Source organism: Entelurus aequoreus, linkage group LG16 (genome assembly GCF_033978785.1).
Source record: "Entelurus aequoreus isolate RoL-2023_Sb linkage group LG16, RoL_Eaeq_v1.1, whole genome shotgun sequence".
Classification (NCBI taxonomy): Eukaryota; Metazoa; Chordata; class Actinopteri; order Syngnathiformes; family Syngnathidae; genus Entelurus; species Entelurus aequoreus.
The window spans coordinates 32,598,465-32,610,956 of record NC_084746.1 but is presented as its reverse complement, the minus strand read 5'-3'; the positions used below and the strand labels follow the sequence as shown (position 1 = coordinate 32,610,956).

At 38.8% G+C, this 12,492-nt stretch overlaps 1 protein-coding gene across 5 annotated transcripts in view; it reads left to right on the top strand.

Annotated features, from left to right (window-relative positions):
- Positions 1 to 12,492, top strand: part of LOC133630853 (zinc finger protein 521-like) — a 289,433-nt gene that overhangs the window by 66,135 nt on the left and 210,806 nt on the right. For all 5 annotated transcript variants that reach the window (XM_062022664.1, XM_062022661.1, XM_062022663.1 and 2 more), the window contains one exon: positions 752 to 955. In XM_062022664.1, the coding sequence (XP_061878648.1) occupies positions 752 to 955 (204 nt within the window). The remainder of the gene's footprint in view (positions 1 to 751; positions 956 to 12,492) is intronic.

The following is a 12,492-nucleotide window of genomic DNA, read 5'->3' as shown; positions in this document are numbered from 1 at the left end:
AACCTGCACTTCCATGTTCACCTTTACACGGTTTTGTTGTCGTGTGCGCTTCAAGTCGTGATTAAATGCGTGGAAAAGAATACTCGTCCGTCGTCGTCCTCGTCGTCGTTCCCCTGGATGCTACTTGCAGCACAAAGCCAACAAGAGACAAAAACTGCAGATGGATTGAAGAATATTGATGTGCGCGACCCGCGGCTGCCTGCGAGCGAGGCTGAATAATTTAGGGAAGTGTGTCGTGACGACAGCGGAACACACACCAATCTCGATTGTGAGTCTGTGTGTGGGTGTGCGTGTGTGTGTGTGTGTGTGTGTGTCTGCCAGACATGCACGGCTGTGGCCTCGGAATGTCTGCTTGATATGTTCTGTCTCCTGACTCATGCAGTCCACTACGAACGGCTGCTAGAATAGTTTTTTCCCCCCCTGCTACGGCCAAAGCTGCAGTCCAAGATTTATTAACTACACGTATTCCCATCAGTCTGCTTTCATATACTGAAGTTTTGCTTGGGTGAAGCAGGGCAAACACCACATAAAACCATTTCTAATAACACAGGTGTGTGTGTATATCTCTCACCTGCACCCGGCCCAACACGTTTGCAATGGCGCCAGTGCTTGGCCCGAATTGAACCTGCATTTTTTTTTATTACAGTTTTTTATTATTGTTTTTATTAAATCCCGGCTTTGGCAAGCGAGCTTATTGCCACCCAGACGAGGTCACCCTTTTTCTGACTGTCATTTCCTGTGGCTCCAACAGACCCAGAGTGCGCCCCCGAGAGGGCGTCGGAGGATGCGGCGAGCGGGCGTCTGAGGAAGAAGAGGCTGCTCTCTCCCGAGGAAGGCGAGGAGGGAGAGGAGGAGGACGAGGAGCCGGCGCTGCACAGCTGCGACAGCTGCCAGCAGGTGTTCGAGTCGCTGAGCGATCTCACCGAACACAAGATTAATCAATGCCAGCTGACAGGTAAACAACGCTCAGCCCGCCGAGCCTTCCCTCCACTCTGCCACTCACTTGGTCTCCCACTCCCACGCTTGCTCCGTGCCCGCCGCCGGAGAATATGGTGCGCTATGCGTGTTAGCACGCGGCGCCAAGGGGAGCGCCACGCCAGACTGCCACTTTGGCTTTGCCTTTTCCCACATTGCTCATGTTTGCTGCACATCAATACGTACAGATGTACAAATACTTTCACACTTATAGTTGCTCTACTCTGTTCCCAATCAGCGTATATGTGTGTTAGGGTGTAAGCAATATTAGTCATATCCAATTATCCTCATCACAATATTTTTTTATGTGCTCAGAAAGTACACACACTGCAACATCTTTTAACAAACTTTTATTTATTAGGGACCTGCAATGAATTTAGTTGGATACTTGTGTTGCAATGCCAATGTTTAAAATCATAACGTTCATGCATTAAACTGCATTAAAAAAAAAAAAATTTTAATATATTTTTGAATCTACCGTATTTATTGAATCATAGGGCGCACCGGATTATAAGGCGCATGAGGAGGTCTAATCAGGTCTATTTTCCTACAAAAGACGCACCGGATTATAGGGCGTATTAAAGGGGTCATATTATTTGTTATTTTTTCAAAAAATTTTAAAACACTTCCTTGTGGTCTACATAACATGTAATGGTGGTTATTTGGTCAACATGTACATGGTATAATGATAAGTGTGACCAGTAGATAGCAGTCACACATAAGAGATATGTGTAGACTGCAATAATGACTCAAGTAAACAGCACCAAAATGTTATATGTTGCATTGAAAATATAGAACATTACACACAGCGCTCAAAAATCTATCAAAATGTTTTAGTACGACTTTGGTAAGCTACGAAGCCGCACCTTTTGATGGAGTGTACTGTGCTTCAACATACGAGTATTTTTATGGTGTGTGTATAATGTAAAACATATTATCTGGCATTTTGTTTCACAATATTATGCAAAAGCAACTTTTCTTACCTTCTGGTACCTGCTGATCTGTATTTGGGATCTGCATAAGTCCTGTAAAATTGTGCGCTTCCACCTTTGTAGTCCGTGGCGACGCCATAGTCGATAAGCTTCTTCTTTTTCTCTATCTTCTTGTTATGGGACATTCATCCTCCGCTGTTGCCATTTCTAATATAAAGTACTGTAAAGTTCTTACTTAGATCTGTCAGTAAACTCACCATGAAAGCGCTAAAACATACCGGTGTAGTGAGTTTACATTATTCACCCAAGGAACTTTAGTTATTAGAGAGTTCTGGTCGGACGGTTTTTCACGGAATGGTTAAACTTGTTGGAATTTGGTTCCTAGTTTTGATGCCCGACTGGAAGAAATAGCCGTCGAATACTCGCCGAATAACGAAGAAGAAATAGTCTCTACCATTTCTTTTTAAAGGTGACATTTTGGCCCAGTTATTTAAGAGGACATTTCATAAAAAACTAACTCTGGTTTGCATCCTCATTTAAACCATGCACATTTATATGATGACCTTGCCTATTTAGGATCAAGATTCGTTAAGAACGGGAACCCAAGATCCGAATCGGAACCAGAATCGTACAAATTCAAATTATGCCCAACCTTATCGTTATATCCCTAATGTGTGTTTTCCCCCTAGTGCCCTTTTGTTTGAGTTGTTATAAACTACAAGCGTACCCAAATGCGTCACAGAAATAAATATGACTATTGTTCTCTTCTCTGATTGGTCAGCACAAGAATAATTAAACAACAACATGGACTAACAATAGTCGTTTTGTATACAACTTACATCATTATAGAGGCAATCTTTACTCTAACAAGACATTGTAAGGTATTATTCTTCACACAGCAAAAAGATGTGCTGCTTCGCAATGAATGACACATGCTAACTGCTTACATGCTAACTAAACCACAGATACTTTCAACACACTAAATATACACACCATTTTGGTCTGTTCTAGAGTACCAGACTAGGAATTCTAACATTTATTCCAACCAAGAGCTACAACGTCCCCATAAAAAGGCCCGAGAGAGTCATTGAGGCTTTTCCCAATGCTAGCTAGCGGCAGGAAATAGGAACGAAGGGTGCCATTGGCAGTGTGTGTCATTGACCTGTTGATAGATGAATGCTGCTATTAATACCCTGACAAGGTGGCAGAGAAAACTAATGATGAAGGTTTTTGTGTGTCTGTGAGTGTGTGTCTCCTCCCAACTCTTCCTTTGCAAGTATGGCGTCTTGATAGATCCAGTTTTTGAAACTCCTACAACTCGATATTATGTCCAGTATCGGTTGGTTGCTTCAGGGCAATGTCCCCAGCAGACGTGTTTTTCATATGTAACAGAGCTAGGATTATAGTTACATACCGTAATTGAGTTTAAGGCTAACAAGTGCTGTCATTTTAGTAAATAATATGTATTTATATAGGCCAACAAAGTATTTTACAATTCAAAATTAATTCATTTAGACAAAAAGTACATACAATATGGTTCCAAAAAATTCATTTTTAAATCCCCAATAGTGAATCGGCAATTATTGAAGTGGCGAGGGTCGATTATAATACTTATTTTATTGGCAGAATGCTTTTCTCAATGTTCTGAACTCCTGTTTCTACTCATGTGTAGAATGTCTAGAGAAATGTGGCGTAAATTCCCTGATCCGATTTCATGTTGTCATGCTTTCTACAGCAAACTAGTTAAGATCAATCAAATTTTACAAAAGCCATGCATGATTTGTGTTTACTCTGCTATGTTTACCATTATTACAAAACCCAAAACCATTGAAGTTGGCACGTTGTGTAAATCGTAAATAAAAACAGAATATGATGATTTGCGCCTATAACAGTCCGGATGGTTCTTTTCCTCTTTGGTCCGGAGGACACGACGTCCACAGTTTCCAAAAATAATTTTAAATGTGGACTCGTCAGACCACAGAGCACTTTTCCACTTTGCATCACTCCATCTTAGAGGAGCTCGGGCCCAGCGAAGCCGGTGGGGTTTCTGGGTGTTGTTGATAAATGGCTTTCGGTTTGCATGATAGAGTTTTAACTTGCACTTACAGACGTAGGGACAAACTGTAGTTACTAACTGTGGTTTTCTGAAGTGTTCAGAGCCCATGTGGTGATATCCTTTACACATTGATGTCTCTTTTCGATGCAGTACCGCCTGAGGACCGAAGGTCACGGGCATTCAATGTTGGTTTCTCCAGTTTCTCTGAACAATTTGATGATATTACAGACCGTAGATAGTGAAATCCCTAAATTCCTTGCAATAGCTTGTTGACAAATGTTGTTCTTAAACTGTTTGACAATTTGCTGATGCATTTGTTTACAAAGTGGTGACCTTCGCCCCATCCTTGTTTGTGAATGACTGAGCATTTCATGGAAGCTGCTTTTATACCCAATCATGGAACCCACCTGTTCCCAATTAGCCTGTTCACCTGTGGGATGTTCCAAATAAGTGTTTGATGAGCAATCCTCAACTTTCTCAGTCTTTCTTGCCACTTGTGCCAGCTTTTTTGAAACATTTTGCAGTAATCAAATTCCAAATGAGCTAATAATTGCAAAAAATAAAGTTTACCAGTTCGAACATTAAGTATCTTGTCTCTGCAGTCTAGTCAATTGAATATAGGTTGAAAAGGATTTTGAAATCATTGTATTCTGTTTTTATTTACGATTTACACAACGTGCCAACTTCACTGGTTTTGGCTTTTTTAGAAGACTACTGTTCTTTGCTGTGAGATATCTTTTGTGATTTCATAGCAAATTTTAGCCTGGTTCAAGTTAACGCTCTGCATCCTCGCATTCGTATCCAGCTCAATTTCACTTTTTTCAGCATGAAAACCACAAATTAAAAGCTAAACGCGCCACTGAATTTCACGCGGGTGAGAATATTCGCTCTCACCATTCACACGTGGAGATGCACACACGCATATTTATTGTAGGTGTGACTTTGGGAGGACGTGTGTGTGCCTCAGGTGTGCGAGAAATCAAAGCACGCTTCACATTTATTTCCATCCAACATAGTAATATACTGTAGGTGTCAAAGTCGTTTTCACTGAGGGCCACATGGCAGTTATGTTTGGCTCTAACAGTGAATACTATTATTACACAATTTTTTAATGCATTTTTATTAGTAGATTTTTTTTAACTAAAATGTAAAAAAAATTTGGTAAGTTGCAATAATTTCACCATAAAATGTAGTGTATATTACTGTAAATGGATAAACAGTAGTGCTGTTTTTATGGTAAAAAAAAAATGCAGCTCAGTTGCCAGAATTTTACTGTAGAACTTACATTTGTTTTTTTACTTTAAATACAAAAATTAATTTTTACAGTAAAATTTTGACACCTGAGCTGCCAGTTTTTTTTTGGCAAATCAACAACTGTAGATTTTCGGTGTATTACTGTAAATGCCAAAACGGCACTATAGTTTATTACAGTAAAAAAAAGTACAGTTTTTTTCATTGAGAGAACCACAGTAAATTTTACAGTTTTACAATGAAATCTATTGCTACTTTTACATTGCACAATTTGATGCATAACTTGCTTTGAAATCATTATTATTGGTATTTATTTGTATTTAAAAAAAATGGTTTGAATGTTTGATAACATATTTTTGCATAAATAGACAATATTTAAGTTAACAAAATTTACGATTGCATGGAGTACCGTATTTTCCGGACCATAGAGCGCACCGGATTATAACGCGCACTGCAGATGAATGGTCTATTTTTGATCTTTTTTCATACAAACGGTGCACCGTATTATAGGGCGCATTAAAAGAGTTGTATTATTAGTATATTTTTCTAAATGTAAAACACTTCCTTGTGGTCTACATAACATGTAATGGTGGTTCTTTGGTCAAAATGTTGCATAGATTATGTTTTACAGATCATCTTCATGCCGCTTTCTGACAGTCGCTTCAGGATGCGCCGTTTTGTGGGCGGTCTTATTTACGTGGCTCACCTTCGACAGCGTCTTCTTCCGTCATCTTTGTTGTAGCGATGTAGCGTGCAAGGACGGGAGTGGAAGAAGTGTCAAAAGATGGAGCTAACTGTTTTAATGACATTCAGACTTTACTTCAATCAACAACGAAGCAGCATCTTCTCATCCGTGGCTCACTTGTGCAATAACAAAGCCGGAAATGTGTCCCGTGAAAAAACGTCGGACCGGAACTCTCTAATAACTAAAGTTCCTTGGGTGAATAATGTAAACTCACTACACCGGTATGTTTTAGTGCTTTCATGGCGAGTTTACTGTCAGATTTAAGTAAGTAAGAACTTTACACTACTTTATATTAGAAATGGGAACAGCAGAGGATGAATGTCCCATAACAAGAAGATAGAGAAAAAGAAGAAGCTTATCGACTACGGTGTTGACACGAACTACAAAAGTGGACGTGTGCAAATTTTCAGGACTTATGCAGATTCCAAATACACATCATCAGGTACCAGAGGGTAAGGAAAGCATAATATTGCCAAACAAAACGCCAGATAATATGTTTTACCTTATACACACACCATAATGATACTCGTATGTTTAATGCGCCGACAATCCATCAAGTGGTGCGGCTTCTTAGCTTACCAAAGTCGTACTAAAACATTTTGATACATTTTTGAGCACCATATGTAACTTTCTATATTTTCAATGGACCATATAAAATGTTAGTGTTGTTTACTTGAGTCATATTGCAGTCTACATGTATCTCTTATGTTCGGCTGCCATCTACTGGTCACACTTATCATTACACCATGTACCAAAAAAATTGCTTTGATGACAGTAAGCAAAACCAGAATTATTTCGTACATTAGGCGCACCGGGTTATAACCAGTGTTGGGTTAGTTACTGAAAACCAGTAACTAGTTACAGTTACTAGTTACTTTATTTCAAAAGTAACTCAGTTACTAACTCAGTTACTTACACCAAAAAGTAATGTGTTACTGTGAAAAGTAACTATTTAGTTACTTCTTTTTTTCTTCTTTTTTTTTTAAGGCTCCCATTAATGCTCTTTTAGCCTTCATTTCAGTACTGTTATTAAACTGGAGAATAATACATTCTGTTGATCAACTTGACATGCATTTGCATCACTGAACTCTGCTAAGCAATGTGGTCTACGTACAACAAACAAAGACAAAGATATGTTTCAAAGGGCCAATTTATTTCAGGCCAGAACAAATTGACAAAAGTATTTTAAATAGCTGCAACATAACATACATAAGTAACAAACAGCATAATACAATATAGCTGTAAACCTGGCTTCACCCAAGGAAGGCACACATGACATACACAAAGCCTAACCAGGCATTTTTTTCTCTCAAGGAATTCGTAAATAAAATCATGTCTTCATGAGATCAACATTGTACTAAAGCCCGGAACACTCTACGCATTTCCCCACTTTTAGTTTAGAGACAAGGAAATATTGGCCTGGCCCACTAGGATCCCTCTTTATGTTTGTGAACTTTATAGTCTATACATTTAGAGTGATGTGATAATCAAACATTCCAGAAGTCTAGAATGAAAGAGTATATAAGAGAACTGACAGAGTGTGTACCTTCAGTGCTGAATGATGAGCAGAGGCAGAGTTTTGAGTGTTTTCTTTAGCTCGCTTTCCATGTTTATGTACTCACTGTCCACTGTGTCCAGCTGCCTGAAATAGCCTGCATGTCTTCTAGCACATATATCCTGCAATGGCTCTATGAATGTTGTCCTGGCTAGCAGGTAAAGTGTGTCTCTCTTTACTAGCTTTGTCGAAGCATGTTGCTTTTGTAGCTGTTTCAGCAGATTTGAATTGCTGTTTTGGGCAGTAGATAGGATCTTTGATCCAAGATACAACTTACATTTAACTAAAATGTTATTTTCTTTGTGCTCGACAAAAGAAAAGTAGTGTGAATATCTCCATGTTAAGAAACTCGACTTCTGGCTCCGCCATGATGTTTTGTTAGTAAACACAGACACGCCCGCCCCCCCTCCACCCCTCACCCACACAAAGAGTGCCTCTTCTTTTCCTTGTGACACAGAAGGACGACATCGCAGCGCTCCAATAAAACACAATCAGATCTTCTCAGTTTCTAGCCGATACTACATAAAAATTAACGTAAAATAACGCAGTAACGCATCATGTAGTAACGGTAACTGAGTTACTGAATACAAAAAATAACTAACTAAATAACTTTGTAACGCGTTAGTCCCAACACTGGTTATAACAATGTTGAGTTTTAAGGAAAAAGAAGGATTTTAAATGTGCCTTATAGTCCGAAAAATACGGTACCGTTTTTTTCATTTAGAGAAAAATGCTGTGGAAACCACAGTAAATTTCACAATTTCACCATTGGATCTATTGCTACTTTTACATTGCACAATTTGATGGATAACTTGTTTTGAAATCATTATTATTAGTATTTATTTCTATTTAAAAATGGTTTGAATGTTTGATAATATATTTTTGCATAATTAGACAATGTTTAAGTTAACAAAATTTGCGATTGCGTGGAGCACATGTATTTTTTTCTGCCAAACTAGAAAGAAAGAATACATTTAGTAAGACAAGTTAGAGTACTTTATTGATACATATTTCCAGGATTTTGAGGGCCAAATAAAATGAATTGGTGGGCCACATCTGGCCCCCGGGCCTTGGTTTTGACACCTGTGCTGTAGGTGCTGAACATATTGTCTCACTAATGCATTTCACATCTATCTCACTTCTCATTTGTCTGTTTGGGTACATCAAGACACAAAGGGCATTATTTAAGAGGCGTTCAGGGGCATGTTAGTAAATTCTCTTTGTAATTAGGCTTATTTTGTGGTGTAATAGTCAGGAAATAGTCGGCAGCGTTATGAGAGTTCGATATTTGATTCGCAGACCTTTTATGTCGAGCGCTGTTGGTGCTTTGTGGTCACGACTGACTCAGCCATATATTTCTCCTATAATGAAGCCAGGCTTTTATGAATGTCAATCTTCCGGACAAATAACTCTTAATTGCTCATTGCTGGAAAAAAAAGGGGAGGGGAATACACAGTTTAGATAAGAGCCCCTGTGGAAAGCAAACAAAAGAATCTAATTGCCATTAGGGCATTGTGATTGTGCAGAAACACTCTATTAGTATTCAAACACAGTGGGAGAAAAGAAACTTGGAGATGGCATACTAAGTACTTAGTCTGGGTGTTTGTGTGTACACTCTGAAATATGGGAGTAGATTTCCTTTGTGGCATTATGTCGACATCCATGACCAATTAATCTGCCTTACATCCAGCCTCAACTCACAGATGGATGCTTTAATAGAGCGGCATCTTCCAATCAGGCTGCAGCACCTGCTGAAAAGCGACAAATGGTTTCTCTCTGAGTGGAACTGATCGGCATTTCATCGGATGACAACTGTTTGTCGCACATATTTAAGAGCAATAAAGCAACCTGTTTTATAGGCGAGTATTTTCTAAAGACGCCACAATCTAGACCACGGTGTCAAACTCAAAGCTCGGGGGCCAGATGTGGCCCGCCACTTCATTTTATCCGGCCCTCGAAAGCCTCGAAATAATATGTATCAATAAAGTACTGTAACTAAATGTATTCTTTCTTTCTATTTTGGGAGAAAAAAAAAAGTACTCCATGTAATCGCAAATTATGCTAACTTAAATATTGTCTAATTATGCAAAAATATATTATCGAACATTCAAACCATTTTTTTTAATAGAAATAAATACTGATAATGATTTCAAAGCAAGTTATCCATCAAATTGTGCAATGTAAAAGTAGCAATAGATTTCATGGTAAAATTGTGAAATTTACTGTGGTTTTTGCAGCATTTTTCTCTAAATGAAAAAAACAGTACTTTCTTTTACTGTAATAAACTGGGGTGTCGTTTTGGCATTTACAGTGATACACTGAAAAATTTACAGTTGTTGATTTGTGGTAAAAAAAAACAAAAACAAACTGGCAGCTTATGTGCCAAAATTTTACTGTAAAATTGCAGGTTTTTTTTTTATTTACATGTAAATGTACATTTTACAGTACAATTCTGGGAACTGAGCTGCCTTTTTTACCATAAGTACAGCTGTACTGTTTTTCCATCTATAGTAATATACGCTACATTTTGAAGTGAAATTATTGCAACTTACCGTATTTTTTTTACATTTTAGTTTAAAATTTTTTTACTAATAAAATGCATAAAAAGATTGTGTAATAATAGTATTCCCTGTTAGAAGCGGCCCTCTGGGGCCAAACATAACTGCGATGTGGCCCTCAGTGAAAACGACTTTGACGCCTTTGATTTAGAGTTAGCACGGTGGAAGAGGGGTTAGTGCATGTGCCTCACAAAACGAAGGTCCTGAGTAGTCCTGAGTTCAATCCCGGGCTTGGGATCTTTCTGTGTGGAGTTTGCATGTTCTCCCCATGACTGCGTGGGTTCCCTCCGGGTACTCCGGCTTCCTCTCACCTCCAAAGACATGCACCTGGGGATAGGTTGATTGGCAACACTAAATTGGCCCTAGTGTGTGAATGTGAGTGTGAATGTTGTCTGTCTATCTGTGTTGGCCCTGCGATGAGGTGGCGACTTGTCCAGAATGTACCCCACCTTCCGCCCATAGCAGCTGAGATAGGCTCCAGCACCCCCCGTGACCCCAAAAGGGACAAGCGGTAGAAAAATAGATGGATGGATGGATATAGACCAGCGGTGTCAAACTGGTTTTCATTTAGGGCCACATCGTAGTGATGGCTTCCATCAAAGGGCTGCCTGAAACTGCAAATATTATGAATTATGCATTTGATTTTTGAAAATATTATTTTAAGTACACAGTAAAAAATAAAACATCCTCTAGATTTTACAGGAAAAAAATGGCAACTCATTCACCAGAATGAAATATACAGTGTTTTTACTTAAATGGAAAAACTGGCAGCACGGTGTAACAGGGGTTAGTACATGTGCCTCACAATACGAAGGTCCTGAGTAGTCCTGGGTTCGATCCTGCGCTCGGGATCTTTCTGTGTGGAGTTTGCATGTTCTCCCCGTGACTGCGTGGGTTCCCTCCGGGTACTCCGGCTTCCTTCCACCTCCAAAGACATGCACCTGGGGATAGGATAGGTTGATTGGCAACACTAAATTGCCCTAGTGTGTGAATGTGAGTGTGAATTTTGTCTGTTTATCTGTGTTGGCCCTGTGATGAGGTGGCGACTTGTCCAGGGTGTACCCCGCCTTCCGCCCGAATGCAGCTGAGATGGGCTCCAGCAACCCCCGCGACCCCAAAAAAGGGACAAGCGGTAGAAACAGGATGGATGGAAAAACAATTCTGCCATCTGAGCTGCCAGATTTTTACCGTAACTTTTTGTTTTCCATTTGTGGTAATACACCTTAAAAACAACAACAAAAAACTGGCAGCTCAAACGACAGACTTTTTTTCGTTAAAAAAAACAGTGCTCTTCTTTTCATGTTACAATAATGTGCTGTAAAGACCACCGTAAATTTTACCGTAAAATCTATTTAAATTTTTACAATGCACAATTCGATGGGTAACTTGCTTTGTAATCAGAAGCCAAGCAGATCTTTAAGTATTTACTTTTTTATTTTGACAAAAAATGTGTTGCAATATTGGATACAATTAAAGTTTAAAATGTATGCAATTTCATTTAGTGCATACATTTATTTCTGTCAAAATGTTACAAAAAAAAGAGTAAATTATTTTTTTTTAAAATAGGGTGGTTTATTGACGCATATTATTTTCAGGTGTTTGTGGGCCATATAAAATGATGTGGCGGGCCAGATCTGGCCCCCGGGTTTTGAGTTTGACATCAGTGATCTAGACACTTTTAGAAACCGTCATGTTGTCCCTTGACTTCCCTTCAAAAAACATATCAAGTATATTAACTGGAAAAAGACAACCTAAACATTAACTGTCACTCAAGTGTAAAAATAACTTTTTAGAGATGTGACGATATTAACATCTGACGGTACGATGTTATCACGGTGTTAAGGCCACGGTCCAATACAATATTATTGTGGTATATGTCTAGAAAATATATTTAAAAAAGACCTAAATATGCCATAGTGTGTAAAATGAAGTGGCAGAAATGTTTAGGATAAACACACTTACTGTAATTAACACATATCCAACATAATGCTCAAATGTTGTATTGTATTTTTGTGTTGTTTGATACTTTACATTAGTTTTGGATGATACCACAAATTTAGGTATCAATCCGATACCAAATAGTTACAAGGTCATACATTTGTCATATTCAAAGGAAAAAGGATTTGGGGAAGATAAAAAAATATTGATGTAATCATAGTAGTATCGACTAGATACGCTATTGTACTTGGTATCACTACAGTGGATGTAAGGTGTAGATCCACCCATGGCATTTGTTTACATTCAGGAGCGCTATATTTTGTTAGCAGTGACGCCGGTGAACTATTGTATCCTCCTACAGTGTGTAGTGGTATGACTTTCGTGACGTCCCACTGTAACTTGCACACAAAGCAGCCTAATTTGTCATTTAATGGGCAATTCTGGTTGTGTTACCGGTCAAAACATGCAGGAAAACACAGAGA